This window comes from Myxocyprinus asiaticus, chromosome 4 (genome assembly GCF_019703515.2).
Source record: "Myxocyprinus asiaticus isolate MX2 ecotype Aquarium Trade chromosome 4, UBuf_Myxa_2, whole genome shotgun sequence".
NCBI lineage: Eukaryota > Metazoa > Chordata > Actinopteri > Cypriniformes > Catostomidae > Myxocyprinus > Myxocyprinus asiaticus.
In genome coordinates, this window is record NC_059347.1 from 45,888,383 (window position 1) to 45,909,989 (window position 21,607).

At 39.3% G+C, this 21,607-nt stretch overlaps 1 protein-coding gene across 2 annotated transcripts in view; it reads right to left on the reverse strand.

Annotated features, from left to right (window-relative positions):
* The window catches only part of LOC127431941 (glutamate receptor 3-like), a 90,146-nt gene that overhangs the window by 10,501 nt on the left and 58,038 nt on the right, over positions 1 to 21,607 (reverse strand). Inside the window, exons 13-14 of one of the 2 annotated variants that reach the window (XM_051682606.1) lie at positions 6,518 to 6,765; positions 5,550 to 5,664 (exon numbers count right to left, since the gene is read on the reverse strand). In XM_051682606.1, the coding sequence (XP_051538566.1) occupies positions 5,550 to 5,664; positions 6,518 to 6,765 (363 nt within the window). The remainder of the gene's footprint in view (positions 1 to 5,549; positions 5,665 to 6,517; positions 6,766 to 21,607) is intronic. The other variant, XM_051682615.1, reaches the window with a different exon arrangement.

The following is a 21,607-nucleotide window of genomic DNA, read 5'->3' on the forward strand; positions in this document are numbered from 1 at the left end:
TTTTAAAAGTCTCCATTTTCTGTGGAGGAAAACACCATTCCAGTGTGGATGAGAGGAGTAAGCGTAGTGAAAAGAAAAAAAGAAAACGGATTAATGTGGATGTTGCCTAACTGTTATACTGCCAAAAACATGCTGAGTGCATCTTTAATAAATAAATAAAAGTAAACGTACATACAAGTTAAATGTACTTGAGTAATAGATTAATTACTCCATAAACAGATCTCTTACTTTCAAGAAATTATTCACCAGGTAAAACCATTCAATGTCTGGCAGTCTGGCAGTCAGCAGCCGTATCACCCTGTAGCTCTAGACTGGTTACCCACTGAACTAAGCAGGGTTGAGCCTGGTCAGTACCTGAATGGGAGACCTCCTGGGGAAAACTAAGGTTGCTGCTGGAAGAGGTATTTGGGAGGCCAGCAGGGGGTGCTCGCCCTGTGGTCTGTGTGGGTCCTGTAGTGACAGGAACACCATACTGTAAAAAGGCACCATCCTTTGGATGAGATGTTAAAGTCCTGACTCTCTGTGGTCATTAAAAAATCTCAGGGCACTTCTTGTAAAGAGTAGGGGTGTAACCCTGGTAGGGCTACTCCTGATCAAAGATTTTCCTAGTAGGCGTTAATTTAAGCTACGAGTCGACTAGTCGCACGTTTATGATAATAATTTAATTACTTAAATATATTTTTGGGGGGGAATCAGAAAATGGTTTGAGTTCCAGGGCTGAGAAAGAATGTTATAAGTAACATTGCTAACGCTGTTCTCCATTACAGAGAAATACTAAACCATAATAATGAGCCTTTAAAATATAAATTTTACAAGCGCACACACGAAGCGAGCCACAGCGACACCGGAAAAAGCTGTAATGATCCTGAATGTGTCGGAAAAACCAGCAAGGAGACTGTCTGAACATTTTGTTAATTTATAGATAGAAATGCACATTAAGGTTGTTCCGACAGATGATGATCTCGGGGATCGACGATGGTCAGAGTGATCACCAATAGCTGAAGCTTTTGACAATGTCAAGACGATATTTGGCTCGTTTTCCCATGTATGAAATTATTATTATTATTATTATTATTATTATTATTATTATTATTAGGCTATTATTATTATCAAATTAATATTACAAATAATTTGCCCGCAGACACACAGACACGCTTGAAGAAACACATTTTATTATATTATTAAGAACAGATGACAGAAAGCCGTCTATGCCCATGTATGACGTGCCGATTCGGAGGCGTGCAGTCTCGTGGAACACGCGCATCTAAAAGGTTCACAGTATTTCTTTGTTTCTGTCTTCTGAATTTTTTTGTTGCAAGAAAAGTATCATCTATGAGTGCTACAAATGACCTCAGACATCTCAGCTCAGGAGGTGCTTTGAGTTGTTCACTTTATTTCCACAGAGCAATTCATTGTGACCACAACTCTGCAGCCTATACATCTGTGATTAAAACATAAAATAATACAAAAACACATTCACCTCGAACCATGATTTATTATTTCAGTGATTATTATCATTATAATTATTATTTTTACATTTAGAATTGTTAGAATTGTCTTCATTTGTGTAAGTAATTTTCCGCCTGCATGTTTAGATGGATACTTGCCTGACGATAAATGGAAAGGTGTATATATATATATATATTATTCTTTCATCACTTCATTATTTTAATTGCTTTTTCGTTTTGTTTGGAGTGCTATTTGAATTTAGAAATGTATTTGATTTAAGTTTTTCATTTTTTAAATAAATTAATTAAATTTTCAATGCAAAATCACTAAAGCGAGAATATTCACCGATTCCTCAGTCCAGGGGTTGCCGATGTAATTGGATATTGCGATATATATATATATATATATATATATATATATATATATATATATATATATATATATATATATATATATAGTAAAGGAGGGAACAAAACAAATTTATTCACACACATGATGTATTTTCACGGACAATGAAATACCCATCCGGTAGAGAATGCACAGATGAGGTTCTTTGCCAGAGAGATGTTGTCAAACTGTTGTAAAACCATCTTTCAAAAAGTTGAACAACACACATTTTATTGCACTTATTTTTTATTTTTTTTCCATATTCATTTGAATTTTTTGTTAAAATAAAAAATAAAGTTCAAAGTTTGAAATCAAGGTGTTTTGCTTTATTGTGTAGGCTTAACCATAACCCTGCTTAATGAAAATTACCCCATAGTTCCGCCTAGCGTCCAACCAGCAGTAATATCGGTGTTCGTCGTTTTTCTGTGGAGTTTTTTCTGCGACCAACCGACCAATCAAAACTTGGTCAACCAAAACTCTTCTCATCGACTAAGGTTTGGTCGACTGTCAGGGGGCAGCCCTACCTGCAACTATGTACAGTGAATCAGGCTTTATGCAGCGCCTCTATAGCGGGCAGAGAGGCAATGCGCGGAGAGCAGGAATAAAGCGTGTTCAGCGCTAGGTAATAAGCGCGTAGTGCTGGACACGCTTTATTCCCGCTCCACGCGCATATACATGTATGCTTACACAATCACTTAGCCAGGTGTCAGATAACAAGCACAAAGATTTAGATTGAATTGTCCTTCGGTCTGGATCTGGACCGGAGTTCACCTATTGAGTACCCCTGGTTTAGAGACCCTTCTTGTGTATAATAAGTTTCAAGACCATAGGTGCGGAAGTTTGATTGGCTTCTAGCGGCCATTGTTTACTTTTTGAATTGATAAGTTAAGGATTTGTGAACACTTGAACCAAAGAATGTGCATATTTAATTTTAACTTTGTCAATCAAACAACTATAGAATTATTACAGTTTTTTAGTTGGGCAGACTTGAACAAAAATTTGTGTGCCTCCTCAACATGTGTACTGGTTTTCATTATGTTTGGAATTTGTGTTGACTAGATATTGATCAATGAATCAAAGTATGTTCAACCGAAGGAATTGTATCGCTAAAATCTTTGGAAAGATTTGACGTATCGAAATTCTTTTGATTGTATTGTATTGTGTGGGACTGTAGATGATGTATACCAATTTTCCTGCAAACTGGGCCAATGGCACAGGAGGAGTTCCAATAAGTTGTTTTTTCATAAAATTCAAAATGCCGGAATTTGTTTTATAGATGGAAATGAAATAGGAGATATACGTTTTGTAATGCTTTTTAGATTTTTTGTAGTGCTTTTTTGTAGTGATTTTTTGAATTTTGATTCTAGCACATACGGTTGAGGAGATATGAGCAAAAACTTAGAAGTGCTTATTATAGCGCCATCTAGGGGCGGATGGTAGTGTGTATGCACCTGAGTAGTGGTGCACATTTAGGACCATCCTGCCAAGTTTGGAGTCTCAACAATTTACGGTCTCTGTCGCCCATACACTTTTAGGGCAGAAAAATAAAGAAGAAGAAGAAGAAGAAGAAGAAGAAAATCAGAACAAACACAATAGAGTTCCAGCACCTTCGGTGCTTGTCCCCCTAATAAAGTACGAATGGAGCTGCCATGGTTGAGAAAGTCTCCCTGTATCACCTCTGTTTATAAAGCTGTGAACTAATCATCTTTAGATTAAATAAATCTGCTCCTAAGTAGGTTTGAGCTTACAAACCTGTTGCATTGACTGCAACTCTGAGATGAGCTTCGAAGAAATCAAAATCCAGGACTGTCAAATTGTCAACAATTAAATACAGCTCAACTCAGTAATCCACTTAGGTAGAACGGGGCCTTAATTCCTGCATCCCTACATTTATGATCTTACCCTGCAGGTGGATTTTCATTTTAAGTTTGGTCTACCGTTATACTGTAGGTATTTTCTATATATTTGCTGTGTGTCGTAAATATGTTCTATATATTGACTGTGCATGGTGACTCTGTTCAGTATATTTGCTCTGTGTGATCATTCTGTTCAATCTATCTGCCGTGTTTAGTGTATTTTGCAGAGTGGGCTATTTGTATGGTATATTTGCCGGGGTTGCTGAATTACTCCATTCATGCATTTGGGATAAGATACAGGTCAATAAATGAGACACATGCAGTTGTGATGTCATAACGGACTAGACACCCTCTACCCAACATGCTCAACTTATCAATGTTGGGACTAGGCGGCCATCACGGTCTCAGAGCTTAAAGCTCAGGCGTCACTCTCGAGTGAGAGCCAATTACTGAACACAACTTATATTTGGGAACCAATCAGGATTAAGAGGGGCTGCCTTGCCCTTATGATAGCCGAACACAGGGTGACCATTCTGCAGACACAGGGGCTGAAGAAAAGTGGTCATCAATTAATTGAGAAGAGTGTATGTATATGATTCCAGATTTAATGTATGAAGAAGTATAATGAATTTTGTGGTTGTTTGTAATATCTTGTGAGTCTGTGCATTCATATGTATATGAATGTGTGTTTTGTGAATCTAAAATATGACACCAGATCATGTTCCATCTTTGTGCTCCAGTAACCTTGAAGGATTCCAATTGTGGCCATTATTAATTAGAATTCTCACGTTTTCCTGTGATTTTTGTAGTCCCCTCAGGACCGTGCTGTTTACCTCGCTGGTATTATATTTGCTTTTATTGCCAGCAAAAGCAGAGCTACGAGGGCCAGTTCAGGGAATAATCTGCATGGAGAGCAGGTGGCTCCAGCAGGATTTGCACACGTTTTGCAGGGAGTTACAGTACATGTTGACCAAAGATGGCATTTTATCTATGGAATTATTGGTGGAAAACAACACCATTAGTTTTATCTGAGTTAACATATCTTTGCAAAGATATTCAAGTCTCCCTTTCACCACTTCACACAAACAACATATACAGTATATACACAATCATAATTACTCAATCTACTAAAACTTAACAGCACATAAGCCAAAACTTCAGCTCCATAAAAACCTCTAAACACACCAATGTGCATCAGAGACATTCAGATACCTTCAGCCAACCATCTGTGTTTTAGAAAATGCAAAACACCTGTATTGTGTTGTATTTTCCAGTGCAGATTTGTTCTATGGTGCACTGTCCACTAGGTTTTTGTCTGTTGGATCACTGTGCATCACATTTCGGTTTGTTTTCTGTTGATGGTTCATTAACTACTGGAGCTCTGGTGTACACAAACAACATAAAACATTTCAGATCAGTGTACAGCCACTGAGCACTCCACTATTCCAGCTAAAACAAGCTGCCTGTTTCCCACACAAACAAACCTGCGAGGCAAACACTAGAGCCTACATGTCCTAATAAGCAGTACTCCCGGTGACCCTGACCTTGACTCCGAGCTCCACACACTACCCGATACTTAATTCTTCTCCTTCTGTTTCCTTTCCTCCATTAGCCAAGTAAAGAGTCACAGCTGAACACAGTTTGCCTGATTACTTAAGCTCCAAAAACAGAGATACTGAGGCACACATTATTTGCACTGACAGTAACTATAGTTAGTTGTGCTAATGGGCTATGTCCCTAGGTCATTAGGCTCAGTATGCTTAGGTTCACAATACTGTTGCCGGGGGTCGTAGGCCACAGCCTTGCCGATTACTTGTAGCTAGTTGATATGGTTGTTTGGAAGAGATTGAGGCTGACCTTTGAGTCACCTCCCCCGCTGCCGCACTCTCCCTTGTCGTACCACCATTTATTTTTCAGCTTGTCCAGCAGGCCCTGCTCATTCAGCTTTAACACCGCCAGGTTTACAGCGCTTCTTCAAACAATAAAACATAGCTCGTAAGAAAAGGGACAGGTTCGTGAGAAATCTAATAATGAGATTAGTAAACTACAGCAACTAGCAGTTGCTTTTGTTAGGGGTCACAACAAGAAGAGAGACCGGTTAACTGGTGAAGTGGTCGGGGCTGTTTGATTAGTTAACCGCTGAAGCGGTTAGGCTGTTTGATTGGTTAATTGCGTATGCTACTGGGTACAGACTGAAGCGTGTGTGCAAGTGAGGTGCATGTGGTGTTGAGTAGAGTGGGAGAGGGAGAAAAAGAGTGAGAGTGCTGGTGATTGAGGGGGCAAGATGCAGGGATAGTCTGCTGTTAAATGGAGAAGAGACATTGTATAGCATGACATGCATGGCAGCAGGCAGTACAGCACCAGTGCAGAGGATAAAACCAGTCCAACCATACAAATATTACAGAAGTTCAATCACAGCACAGAGCGAGGGACAGAGATGATTAAAGAAAAAGGGGGAGGAAATCAACAGCAACAGGCATCAACTTTAAATTAACAGGTTAAGTGAAATTTCTGTAGAGAGAAACACAATAAAAACATTAACATAACATACACACAAACTTAAAGCATGATTAAACATACAAGACGCAGTTACCTTATGACCGCAATAGAGAGAGAGACACAGAGTGACAAAAAAAAAAAGGAAACAAAAGGTTTTGTTGAAGGAGAGAAAGACAGAAGGGTGAGGAAATGAAAAAAACATGAAAGAGAGAGAGAGAGAGAGAGAGAGAGAGAGAGAGAGAGAGAGAGAGAGAGAGAGAGATGGTGGAATCAGGGTAGGTGGAATACTATAACAACAGAGAAAATTGTTATATTATTCCACCCACCTTAATGCCGACCCTTTGGGCGTGGCCACACCGTAGCCCTTGGAGTCCAGGTTCCCTCCCACCTTCATTGTGTCACACGGCTTTCTCTGCTCAATGTATTCATTCATTGTGGACTCAAGCAGGAACGCAAACTTTCCCTTAGACTTGCGCACACGAGCCACTCCATCAGGGGTTGTTTTCACGAACACAGATGGCTCAGCAGACTTCATATAAGACCACATCTTCTCATAGACAGCTATTTTGGAACGCTGAGAAAGAGAGAGGAAAAAGAGAAAAAAATAAACTGTGAGATTAACAGAATGAGAGAAATCTGTTTAGCTACCTTCTACTTGTGTTTGACGGAATACTTTGGAACATAAATAAATCATGCCTGGTTAAACCCGCCTGTGATCCTCAAGCCAAACCATTCACCAAATCCCAAAAAAATTTAAATTATGTTAACGATGATGCTTATGGGGTGTCACGTGACACCATGCGAGGATCGGATGTGTGAACGGTGAGCTCTGCGCACTTTGATAGTTTTAATACTTTTAATGACATAAACCGGTGAGATTCGATACACTCTGTTCCATAACAAGCCTGGGAATCGGTTTAGTTGGGGAGGTGCGGGAAATGTGGCAAGAGATGCTGAACATGTCGGCAATGCTGACGAAGGTCGTTGCTGACTTGGAGGATCTTGCTGTGATATGTCGATCGATCACTGCCATGGAGGCGAAGTTCACTGATGTGGTTACAAGAGTGGGGGATGTCAAGAAACAGATTGATTACCTAGAGTCATCGGAGAGGGAATTATCTGCTAATCTGCTAGCGACCAAGGTGGATTTGGAGCGTGTCTGGGAGAAGTTGGAGGACATGGAAAACCGTAGCCGGCAGAATAACGTCCGTATCATTGGAGTTCCAGAGGGAGCAGAGGGACAGGATATGCTGAAAATCCTGGATGGGCTCTTTCCAAATCTGCTCGACATAGCAGGTCATAAGCTGGAAATCAAGCGTGCAGGGTTCCTGCTCAGCGACCCATGGAGGGAGACAGGCCCGATCAATTCTGGCCAAATTTATGAGATCATCTGATAAGATCTTTATCAGATAATCTCATAAATTTTGCCAGAATTGATTATGTTACACGAGGCGAGGCGTAAAAGAAGGCTTTCTTGGAAGAACCACAGCATTTTCTTGTTCCCAGACTTTGCGATTTCAACAAGAGAAAAAAGTGATCGATTTCTTCAAGAAACGCATCTTTCTCCGCAGGAAGCTGAAAAATTTGGGAGGATATGGGGTGGGCATGTTTTCATTAGTGCTGGATCGAGTAAGAGCAGGGGAGTCATTACGCTGATAAGTAAACATCTACAATTCAAATGTCTCAAACAGAGTAAAGATAAATTAGGGAGAGTCATTATTGTTTTAGCTGAAATTTAGGGGTAAACCTTATCTTGGCTAATATTTACTCAACTAACGTTGATGATCAGGGCTTTTTTATAGATCTTGAAGTGATGTTGCAAGCCGCTGGCACCTCATGATATAATATTGGGAGGAGACTTTAATCATTTGACGGAATCAGTCCTTTTTTTTTTTTTTGCCTCAGTCCAGGTGGTGGAGGACGAATCCCAGTTGCCAACGTCTTTACCACTGAGCTACCCAGGCCAATTACCAATTTGTCCTGATGGACTCAGTCCTTGATCATAGTGAAGCAAAAGTGTGCAAGCCCCCTAGAGCTACACTGACACATCACTGGATGTGTAAAAATCTTGGTCTTACAGATATTTGGAGACTTTTGAACCCTTCTGGGAGGGACTATACATTTTTTACATTAGTCCATAAGATTTACTCTAGAATAGATTTTTTTATATATATATCTAAGTCCCTCATTTCATCTGTTGTTGATTGCTCAACTGGATTAGAGGTGTTGCCACAAATGGAGAAAAGGAAATCATATAGTTGGCACTTTAATGTATCCCTTTTGCAAAATCCTGAATTCCAACAAATGTTAAAGGCTGAAATCAATGTTTATATGGAGACCAACTGGTCCACAGTATCCTTTGTAGGCGTGGTTTGGGAGGCACTTAAGGCAGTTCTTAGGGGCCGGATCATACATTATGCCTCATTCACCAAAAAATCCAAATCACAAGAACTCGTGGAATTGGAAGGGAATATTAAAAGTCATCTAATGGCCTCAGAAAACTGACCCGATTGAAATACAGATATAATACTATTCAGGGCAAGACAGTCATACTTTAAGTCGGGGGATAAGGCATGGAAACTGCTGGCAAGATATATAAAACAGAGAAAGTCTCTTTCTACCATTCCCTCAGTGAAATCTGCTGGTGGTGAAATATTTACTTCAGCCATTGATATTAATTATGCTTTTAAAGAATTCTATCTTTATCTTTATAGTTCCACGTCTTCGTCTACTGAAGCAGATATTAGAAACTTTGTGGAACCATTAGAACTTCCTAAACTGACGACTGAGCAAAACAATTCTCTTGATTCTGAGATATCCTTGGAGGAGCTTGGCGAGGTAATTAAGGCCTTGCCTACAGGCAAGGCTCCGGGACCAGATGGCTTTGCCGCTGAATTTTTTAGATCTTATGCTACAGAACTGGCTCCACTTTTGCTAGAAGTTTAAATGGAATCATTAAAGAATGAAAAGCTTCCCCCAACCATGACACAAGCCCAGATAGGTCTAATTCTTAAAAAGGACAAAGATCCAAGCAAGTGTAAGAGTTACCATCCAATTTCCCTGATCCAGCTAGACGTAAAAATATTGTCAAAAATTTTGGCTAACCGATTAATTAAAGTTATGACATCTCTTATACATATAGATCAGGTGGGTTTATTCGGGGCCATAGCTCTTCTGATAACATTAGGCATTTCATTAATATCATGTGGGCAGTGGCGAACTATCAGACTCCGGTCGCTGCCATCTCGCTTGATGCCGAAAATGTGTTTGATATAGTAGAATTGGATTATATTTTTAAGATTCTGGAAATGTACGGGTTCGGGAATACTTTTATTGGGTGGATTAAGTTACTTTATAGACACCCGGTAGCGGCGGTTCAAACGAATGGATTAATTTCAGAGTATTTTATTCTAGATAGGGGCACCTGGCAGGGTTTCCCTCTTTCCCCCTTATTGTTCTGTCTTGCCCTGGAACCATTAGCAGCTGTGATAAGAAAGGAGGATGATTTCCAGGGGTGGTGGCTGGAGGTCTGGCACATAAGCTTTTGCTTCAAGCAGATGATATTTTATTATTTGTCTCCGACCCTACTACATCTATGCCTTGCCTTCACAGAATTATTAATTCCTTTTCTAAGTTCTCAGCATACAGAGTGGATTTGTCTAAATCCGAAGCTTTGGCTCTGACAGCATACTGCCCGGTAATGGCTTTTCAGCCAGGTGCCTTCCAGTGGCCCAAACAGGGCATTAAGTATTTGGGTATTTTATTCCCAGCAAATTTGTGTGATTTAGTAAGAGGTAATTTTGACCCTTTGTTAAAAAGGTTTTCGAGCGATATGGGTAGATGGGCTTCATTACATTTATCTATGACTGGGAAGGTTAATGTTATTAAAAAGAACTGTATTCCAAAATTCAACTACCTGCTACAATCTCTCCCTATAGATTTCCCCCTCTCTTATTTCAAGAAATTTGATAGCATAGCGAAGTCCTTCATTTTGAATGGTAAACGTCCCAGATTACATTTCAGTAAGTTACATAGGCCGATTGACAAAGGTGGGCTAGGCCTACTCAAGATTTTGTTTTATTATTATGCATTCGAACTCAGACATTTGGCTCATTGGTCACTTCCACCTGAGAGAGCCCCTTCCTGGTTTTGTATTGAACAGGAAGTTCTTGCGCCTATTTCGCCATTGCAAAGCCTTTCTATCAAACTAACCGGAGAAGTTAAGTTACACCCCGTTAACTCGCATTTGCACTCGGTATGGACAAAAGTGTCCAGAGTGTTTAATTTGGACATTTATTTAAATGTTGCCTCGAACATATGGCTGAACCCAAAATTATGTTTTAATAAGTCCCCTTTCTGCTGGACAGAGTGGATTGTGAAGGAGGTTAATTCGCTCGGTGACCTATATGAGAGTGGAGTCTTGAGATCCTTTGAAAATATGGTTCAACATTTTGGGATTCCCAGGTCTCAGTTCTTTATGTATTTATATCTGTGCTACCTGCTCTTTACTATTTTTGGGAGTAGCATACACCCCCCTAAAGCAGCAGCAGATACTCTGAGAGTGGTGAATACTGCTTTTGGAAAAGGTCATGAGGCATCAGTGTATTACTCCCTGCTAATTCAGAGTCTGGGGGACGGAGCTTCAACTTCTCTCAAGAGATTATGGGAGAAAGACTTAAACTTGGTATTGGAGGAGGGAGTGTGGGCTAGGATTCTAAAAAACATAAAGTCTACATCTAGAGATGCAAGGGTGCGCCTTATGCAATTTAAGATTTTACATCGATTCTGTTGGACCTCCTCTAGATTGTATAGGCTTGGTCTTAAAGACACACCCACCTGCTGGCAATGCCAATCAGAAGATGGGGACACAACCCATGTTTTTTGGTGGTGTGTTAAGATCCAAGAATTTTGGTTGAGGGTTCAGAGTTTTATGTGTGACGTATTGGGCACTCAAATTTCATTTTGCCCCAGACTCTGTATTTTAGGCAATGGGGTGGTCATTAATATAGGGGATAAGTACATAAAGAATTGGGTCCTGGCCAGTGTTATGATAGGCAGACAGGTTATTCTTTGGGGATGGAAGTCGGCTGGAGCACCCTCATTTCCAGAGTGGGGCACGGAGATGGGCAGGGTAGCGGCATTTGTTTGGGGGGAAGGGTTATAATTTTATATAATTTAATTCCACATTTTCTGTTATGTCTATTAAAGTTGTTGTATGGAATCAATAAAAATAGTTAAGAAAAAAAGAAAAAACAATATATGATTTACAGCATTTATTAATCTTTTTTAATGTTAATTTAATGTTTTAATGTTTAATGTTAAGTTAATAAAAACAAATGTTCATTGTTAGTTCGTAGTGCATGTTATTGCAACTAATGTTAACAAACACAACTTTTGATTTTAAAAATATATTAGTATATGTTGAAATTGGCATTGACCAAGATTAATAAATGCTGTAAAAGTATTGTCCATTGTTAGTTCATGTTAACTAATGTTGTTAACCAATGCTGACAAATGGAACCATACTGTAAAGTGCTATCATTCAAGTAAAACGTACTGTAACGACATGTTATAGTAATGAAAATTGGGGGGTAAAATGTGCATAAGTGTCCTGATGAAATAATGTCACCATGCAAAACATAGTCCTAAATATAGGCTTCAATTTCTTTATGCAAAATATAATATTTTTACACAATTTTTTTTAAATGATGATGCTGATGCTGGATCAATGTGTCCATGTTTGCTTTGAATCAGTTTGTAGCTACAGTGGAGTCCAAAAGTCTGAGACCACAATGAAAATCTGGGATTCAAAATCTAATTTAAACCTGGAAATAAACAACAAGTTAAAGGATTGCTATTTTTAACTTCGAAATATAATGATGTAAAATAAACATTAGATATTTAAGATACTGCACTATTTCTAAGTCACTAATCAAACTTGTGGTATTCACCTTGTTAACCCTATAAAGCCATACGTATTATATTTGATACATGATTTTCTAAAGCCACTACATCATCATTAACTTGATGAATACTTTGCTAAACAACCATAACATTGTTGTATTCAATGTAATAGATTTTCTTGCTCTTCTAGAATTAGAAGACTGTTGCTGCGTCTGAAACCATGTACTGTCACAATATGTACTGTATTGTATGTACTGTACAATATGTCCATTTGATGAAGGACGCGCGTATCTGCCGGCAAAACAGTACGTTCTTTTAGGTATGCATGCATACTAGTATGAATAGATTTTGGACATACTTCATCCGGGTACATGAGCATTGTCTCGTGACCCGAATATATGACGTAAGAACAACAACTGTGAAAAAAATAACGCTCAGGTTTTGTTAAACAAGCTCCATTTAGCATAGGGAACAATTATCTTGGTATATATAGCACCTACAGCTGAGAAGAGCCATCCGACTTGCGATTCACATCCGTTCTTTTCAATCCAGCGTTTTGAACGTGACGTTGCCTCAGTTCCTGGGGGATTACGGGATTGCAAAGTGTCCGGTCGATCCGCAATTCAGAATCTCACCGGAAATAGTAGGTCATCCGGGTACTTCTCGCTTACTGCTTCATGAATACTGTGGATTCAGACATACTACTCCATTGGCATACTGTTTTTGGCATATTATATAGTAGGGAAGTATGGATATTCGGACGCAGCATGTGTAATATCATTTCCACCACCTTTGTACTGTGATGCACATGTTTTTTTCCTGTAAAATCCTTGCTGATTTTGATAAAGTAAAAGTAACAATACTGTTCATTTTGTTACTGATATTTCAAAATGAATATTTGTTGAATTTAAGCAACTTGTGTACATTATTTTATTTTTAAAAAATCACGCTGAAATGCATTTATGATATATGATTCAACAGGCTTTTGATGTATAGGCCTATCTCAATACATTAATTTTATGCTCACCACAATAAAAACACAGAGCTTTAAAAACAATACTGACATATAATTCTTAAAAGGCTTAAAGCCCTATTCGGCCGGCAATTGTTTCTCAGGGTGACGTCTGTAAAAGTACATTTTCATGGCTCCTCTGTGATAAAATGCATGCGTTTGGATGACAATCACGGGGGACGAGCAAGACTTTCTGTCGATCACATGATTGCAGTTGTTTTGGACTCTGTCTTGAGTCCGACTCGGCCCCTTTTGGACTCGGACTCGATTGTTTAAAGACTCGGACTCGACTAAGGTGGAATCTAACCCAACACTAATCTGAAGAGCTATGGTAAAAAAAAAAATTCTTATGTTTTATCTATCAAAATGACGGACATTATTTGGAATTATCTGTCAGTGTTTAAAAAGTGGAGGTGGAAATTAAAACTTTTAAATAAGACAGACATTAACCCAGCAACTTTTCTGGGACTACTTGACCCGTATATATGAGTAGTCATGCAAGCCCTATGTATAAATGTATTTATTAAATGTTTCTACATTAAAATTACATTGCTACATTATTACATTGCTGCCATAATAATGAACCATTTCAAAAGTAGATTTGATCTGGCTCTCGTTTTTCTTTCCCTTCTAGTTCTCACTCACTATGGTGGAGCGGCAATGTGATTTTATTACTGTGAATTATTTCAAAAAATTCTGTTACACAATCCTCCAACTTTCCATTACCACCAGAGCTGTTACCACGTGCAGCGCAATCGTACGGCACTTAGCAGTAGTCAGAAAGGATTTCCAAAATGGCTTTTGGATTATAAACTCAGAGATGTGGATTCAGACAGTAATTAAATTACCATACAACATTGGTGTTTGTCAAAAAACAGTAGGTAATTTGCCCAGGAATTTTTTCACGGAAGGTGGGAGAAAAACACTGACATTTCGGATTCGGATGGCAATAAATTCACTGACTACCCCCTGTAAATGTGTCATGTGTATTCTGTTGATTCATGTCTTTTATTTTGAAATGTTTAGTTCTTGTTTCCCTTGTCATGTGATTCCTGTTTTCCCTCCATGTTCATGTGTCATGTTTTCATTGCTTTATTGTTTAATTAGCTTGTTATCAGTTCTGTTTGTTCATTGGTTTATGTTCCCCCATGTCCATGTATTTAAGCCTCATGTTTTCCATTGTGTAGTTGTCAAGTATTGAATATGAATGTGATGGAATGGTATGTGTTTGGTACGCTGTAGTCAAGCCAAGCCAAGCCATAGCCAAGCCATAGCCAAGCCATAGCCAAGCCAAGCCAAGCCAAGCCAAGTCAAGTCTAGACTAGTTTAGTCCATGTTCATGTTTTGTTTCGTAGTCAGGGTTATTGGTGTTCACGTTTGTAAATAAACTGCACTTGGGTTCTTCATCTTCACGTCTTCATCATTGCCATCATTGTCAGCAGCCAGCATATGTTACAGAATACTTGACCCAACCATGAACCCAGCAGTTTTACTTCTGCGCCTATGTCAGGGGAATCGTCCCCTGGAGGACTATGTTGAGGACTTCTGCGGTCTAGCCAGCCAGGTGGACTTTAATGAGGTTGCCCTCAAAGACTGTTTTAGATTTGGACTGAATGAGTCCATTTCTTTTTTGATGCCTGGCGGTCGCAGTTCCCTCAGCCTGGCTCAATATATCGACCTCGCCCTACGGTTCATTGGTTCCCCGTTCACTGTGGGGGAGGCGGAAGCCGAGCCAGAGTTCCACGTCATGGCCGCCGCCGAGCCAGAGTTCCACGTCACGGCAACGCCTCAGCCTGCTCCATGCCACGTCACAGCAACGCCTCAGCCTGCTCCATGCCACATCACAGCAACGCCTCAGCCTGCTCCATGCCACGTCCCAGCAATGCCTCAGCCTGCTCCATGCCACGTCCCAGCAACGCCTCAGCCTGCTCCATGCCACATCACAGCAACGCCTCAGCCTGCTCCATGCCACGTCACAGCAACACCTCAGCCTGCTCCATGCCACGTCACAGCAACACCTCAGCCTGCTCCATGCCATGTCACAGCCACACCTGAGCAGTGGGACCTGGAGATGGCTCCCTCCCTTATACCCACCCTTAGTTCTCCTGAGCAGGCAAGGGGAACTTTCGGCCCTCCGATACCACCTGGACCCTCTGAGCCCTGGACTTCGCCTTGGCCTGTCAGTCCCTCGACATTGCCTCAGCTCGGCGTTCCCTCAGCTCCACTACGGTCCTTCAGCCTGTCGGCTGTGCCGGGGTCCCTCATCCCTCTGGCTCCTCCTTGGTCTGTCGGTCACCTGGCTCCGCTTTGGCTCTCCGATCCTCTGGCTGCGCCTCGTCCCTCCGATCTGTCAGCTTCACTGGGGACCTCCTTCCCTACGGCTCCACCTTGGTCCTCAGTCCCACCGGCTCCACCTCAGTCTTCCGATCCCTCAGCTCCGCCTTACTCCTCCGAGCCTCCAGCACCGCCTTGGTCCTCCCTGCCATCGGCTCCACCCTGGCCCTTTGAGTCTTCGGCTACTCTCCGGGCACCATGTTCCATGGCTCCGCCCCTCGAGCCTCTCATGGCTTCACCCCCCACGGACTCTGCCCTGGTCCCATGCCCCTCGCCCTTTCTCACCACACCATGCCCCATGCCTCAAGACACCCCCCCCCCCCCCCCGCTCCCTACAGAACTTTTTCTGTAGAAATTTTTGTCATGTTTTACGTGTTTTGTTTGTGTTGGGGTGTCGGGAGCCACCCCTTAGTGGGGGGGATATGTCATGTGTATTCTGTTGATTTATGTCTTTTATTTTGAAATGTTTAGTTCTTGTTTCCCTTGTCATGTGATTCCTGTTTTCCCTCCATGTTCATGTGTCATGTTTTCATTGCTTTATTGTTTAATTAGCTTGTTATCAGTTCTGTTTGTTCATTGGTTTATGTTCCCCCATGTCCATGTATTTAAGCCTCATATTTTCCACTGTGTAGTTGTCAAGTATTGAATATGAATGTGATGGAATGGTATGTGTTTGGTACGCTGTAGTCAAGCCAAGCCATAGCCAAGCCAAGCCAAGCCAAGTCTAGTCTAGTTTAGTCCATGTTCATGTTTTGTTTTGTAGTCAGGGTTATTGGTGTTCACGTTTGTAAATAAACTGCACTTGGGTTCTTCATCTTCACGACTTCGTCATTGCCATCATTGTCAGCAGCCAGCATATGTTACAAAATGCTGTAATTACCTCACGTCCCCATGTAAAATAATTGCCATCCAAATAGGGCTTTATAAGACATATTATAAGTGGGAAATTATATTTACATATATATTTTTATATGTGCAGCCTGCACTTTCAATATAAATGTCTCATTGTTTTACATTACAAGCTATATTGATATCATTTTACTATAACCTCCTGAGAACCAGAAAAAAAGAGGTTTTACAATTTTGCTTTTTTAAACATCAATATAGTGTTTGGTGCATAAAAGACAGTTATTGTTTATATATATATATATATATATATATATATATATATATATATATATATATATATATACAGTATATATATATACTGTATATATACACTACCGGTCAAAAGTTTTGAAACACTTACTCATTCTTTATTATAATTTTTTTTTCTTCACATTTTAGAATAATAGTAAAGTTATCAAAACTATGGAATAACATAAATGGAACTATGGGAATTATGTATATAACAAATATAATATAAACAAAACTGTGTTATATTTTAGCATCTTCAAAGTAGTCACCCTTTGCCTAGAATTTGCAGAATTGTACTCTTGACATTTTCTCAACCAACTTCTTGAGGTATCACCCTGGGATGATTTTAAACAGTATTGAAGGAGTTCCCATCTATGTTGGGCACTTATTGGCTGCTTTTCTTTATTATTTGGTCCAAGTCATCAATTTCAAAAACTTTGTTTTATTTTAATTTTTTATTAAATTTTAGTTTATAATGAAATAAATTAATATGGTGGCACAATTATATTTTTATCTACAAAACTAATTTCAAATATTTAAGCATAGATCTTAAAGATTCGCCTTCAGATCAAAAGATTTTTAAGATCATGACCGGTAGTGTGTTTATATATACAGTGGTGTGAAAAAGTGTTTGCCCCTTTCATGATTTCTTATTTTTTTGCATGTTTGTCACACTTAAATATTTCAGATCATCAAACAAGTTTAAATATTAGTCAAAGATAACACAAGTAAACAAAAAAATTCAGTTTTTAAACGAAGGTTGTTATTATTAAGGGAAAACAAAATCCAAACCTACATGGCCCTGTGTGAAAAAGTGTTTGCCCCACCTGTTAAAACATAACTTAACTGTGGTTTATCACACCTGAGTTCAATTTCTCTAGCCACACCCAGGCCTGATTACTGCCACACCTGTTCTCAATCAAGAAATCACTTAAATAGAACCTGCCTGACAAAGTGAAGTAGACCAAAAGATCTTCAAAAGCTAGACATCATGCCAAGATCCAAAGAAATTCAGGAACAAATGAGAAAGAAAGTAACTGAGATCTATCAGTCTGGAAAAGGTTATAAAGCCATTTCTAAAGCTTTGGGACTCCAGAGAACCACAGTGAGAGCCATTATCCACAAATGGCGAAAACATGGAACAGTGGTGAACCTTCCCAGGAGTGGCCGGCCGACCAAAATTACCCCAAGAGCGCAGCGACGACTCATCCAAGAGGTCACAAAAGACCCCACAACAACATCCAAAGAACTGCAGGCCTCACTTGCCTCAGTTAAGGTCAGTGTTCATGACTCCACCATAAGAAAGAGACTGGGCAAAAATGGCCTGCATGGCAGAGTTCCAAGACGAAAACCACTGCTGAGCAAAAAGAACATTAAGGCTCGTCTCATTTTTGCCAGAAAACATCTTGATGATCCCCAAGACTTTTGGGAAAATACTCTGTGGACTGACGAGACAAAAGTTGAACTTTTTGGAAGGTGTGTGTCCCATTACATCTGGCGTAAAAGTAACACCGCATTTCAGAAAAAGAACATCATACCAACAGTAAAATATGGTGGTGGTAGTGTGATGGTCTGGGGCTGTTTTGCTGCTTCAGGACCTGGAAGACTTGCTGTGATAAATGGAACCATGAATTCTGCTGTCTACCAAAAAATCCTGAAGGAGAATGTCCGGCCATCTGTTCGTGACCTCAAGCTGAAGCGAACTTGGGTTCTGCAGCAGGACAATGATCCAAAACACACCAGCAAGTCCACCTCTGAATGGCTGAAGAAAAACAAAATGAAGACTTTGGAGTGGCCTAGTCAAAATCCTGACCTGAATCCTATTGAGATGCTGTGGCATGACCTTAAAAAGGCAGTTCATGCTCGAAAACCCTCCAATGTGGCTGAATTACAACAATTCTGCAAAGATGAGTGGGCCAAAATTCCTCCACAGCGCTGTAAAAGACTCATCGCAAGTTATCGTAAACGCTTGATTGCAGTTGTTGCTGCTAAGGGTGGCCCAACCAGTTATTAGGTTTAGGGGGCAATCACTTTTTCACACAGGGCCAAGTAGGTTTGGATTTTGTTTTCCCTTAATAATAACAACCTTCATTTAAAAACTGCATTTTGTGTTTACTTGTGTTATCTTTGACTAATATTTAAACTTGTTTGATAATCTGAAACATTTAAGTGTGACAAACATGCAAAAAAATAAGAAATCAGGAAGGGGGCAAACACTTTTTCACACCACTGTATGTATATATATATATACATGCAGTGGTGTATGTATATATATATATATATATATATATATATATATATATATATATATATATATATATATATATATCACACACACACATTTCTATACACCAAGGAGTCCAAACTCCCAAACATTTAGTAACCCAGGGAGTCCTCTTAACCCAAGATTTACTACTGTGGGGTTATAAAATAAAAAATAAAATAAAAAGACCTATACCAAAATAAGTTGGTGGGTCTCAGGAGGATAATTACCTTTAAAGTCTGATGTATCAAATATGATAAAAATAAATAAATGAATAAATTTAAAAAAAATCACATTGATTTTTATTTTAGATTTTGTCTATAGGTTCAAAAATAGCTCCATTTAAAAAAAAAAAAAAAAAAAAAAAAAGGAATTTTCTGACTATTATTTCATTTGTTAGACTTTACAAGGTTAACTCCTTTGTACAAAAGGTTGAATTTCTTTGCTTCACTAGATGCTCTTTGGAACATTCTCAAATAATTTTGGCATAACATGAAACATCTGGTTTTGCACAAACTTGTGGAGTCCATGCCAGCTCAAGGGCATGTTGTCATCAAAGCAACAGTAAGCACAATACCAATACTGAGACGTTCTTCAAATTCAACTTTTCCTTTAAATTGCTATACTGAATATATAATTTGCAATAAAAATAAAATATATTAAATAATATAACTAGAAGCATTTTCACAAGTTGTCTCAGACTTTTGTATCACACTGTATAATTATCCACTAAAGCTATCCTCTCAAAGAGTCTTTTGTACATAAACCATCAGGTGCCTTTGATCTTGGAGTCCTGCTACAATCTAGACCTGAAAAGAGCAGAACATATAATTGTAGTACAAAAGACTGCGCTGAAAATTAAGGGCTCTTCAAATAATCACTGACAAGGTCATTCCCATTCTCCCATTAGAGTCTGCCATGCTTGCGGAGCAGTAAGTTAGTACAATGCGTCGTGAGCTTTTCCAAGGCTATTCTTTTCAGTGTCATTACAAGCAAGCTTTATCTAAAAAAACATGTGAACTGACTTACTGTTTACTTAATACACATATACATAATCAGCATTGTAACCAAAATGGAAATTAATTAGTGATTTGTACAGTAGCGGACATACACAAATCCTGTACCAGGTAAAATCATGTATGCCATACAATATTGGATCTGAATTAAGCAGAATTAGGTATCTTAGTGGCAGCATAGTTGCACAACCTGAAATTTCAGACAGCTTTTGCATCAGAATCATGTTCATAGAATCATAACTGCAGGCGAACCTATAACGACATCTGAAAAGACCAGTTTTGGATGTTGGTGTGCTGCTTTCCCTAAGTTCTTAATTAACTTAACCAGCCAGTCTATTTCAAGATTTGCTGATGAACAGCACGCTTTATGCGTGTCCATCATCTAGACCAGTTCCAAACCAGCACTGACCACTATAAATACCCGGGTCTCATAGAATCACGTTACTATTCCTTACATTTCCCACAGCTCGTTAACTGATCTCCAGCACCTGTGTCCCCTTATTTTCTCCTCTATTTAAACTCTCCTCTGTCTCGTGTTCCCTGCTCGTTTGTTTTGTGAGTTTGTGTTTGTTGTTCTCTGTCTTGTCAATTTCCTGTGCCTGAAGATTCTCCAGTTGGTTAGATTCTTGTCCTTTCTCTGTTTAATTAATTTAGTGCCTTGTGGCCAAGTATATGTTGATAATTTTTCTCCATCAAGAGACTTTTTGTTTGTTTGTTTTGTCTTTCTGTTAATTAAAAAGTTTTTTGCCCCAATCGCTGCATTTGGGTCCTTTATCTCACCGGTGATTGTGACATAACAAACAAGCTTTCAACAGACCCAGCAGAGATGGATTTTTTTTAAATGTATCTGGTTCTCCTGCACGCTAGGGTGCAGCGCTTGTTAAGAGGCTGTTTGGTTTTAAGTTTTGTGTATGAATCTACACGTTTTTTGTGTTTATTCTGCCTATTGGCTGGAGTTTGTTTGTTTTCAAAAGCTGAAAATTTTGGGAAGATATGGGGTGGACATGTTTTCTTTAGTGCTGGCTCAAGTAAGAGCAGGGGAGTCATTACATTGATAACTAAACATCTACAATTCAAATGTCTCAAACAGATTAAAGATAAATTAGGAAGAGTCATTATTGTTTTAGCTGAAATTCAGGGGCAAAGGTTGATTTTGGCTAATATTTACACACCTAACGTTGATGATCAGGGCTTTTTTATAGATCTTGAAGAGATGTTGCAAGCCACTGGCACCCCTCATGATAAAATATTAGGAGGAGACTTTAATCTATTGATGGACTCAGTCCTTGATCATAGTGAAGCAAAAGTGTGCAAGCCCCCTAGAGCAACATTGACGCTTCACAGGATGTGTAAAAATCTTGATCTTACAGATATTTGGAGACTTTTGAACCCATCTGGTATGGACTATACATTTTTTTCATCAGTCCATAAAATTTATTCTAGAATAGATTTTTTTATATATATATCCAAGTCCCTCATTTCATCTGTTGTTGATTGCTCAATTGGAAACATTTAAGTCTTAGATCACGCCCTGGTGAGTTTAGAGGTGTTGCCACATTCGGAGAAAAATAAATCATATAGTTGGTGCTTTAATGTCTCCCTTTTGCAAAATCCTGATTTCCAACAAATGTTAAAGGCTGAAATCAATGTTTATATGGAGACCAACTGGTCCTCGGTATCCTCTGTGGGTGTGGCTTGGGAAGCACTTAAGGCGGTTCTTAGGGGTCGTATCATATGGTATGCCTCATTC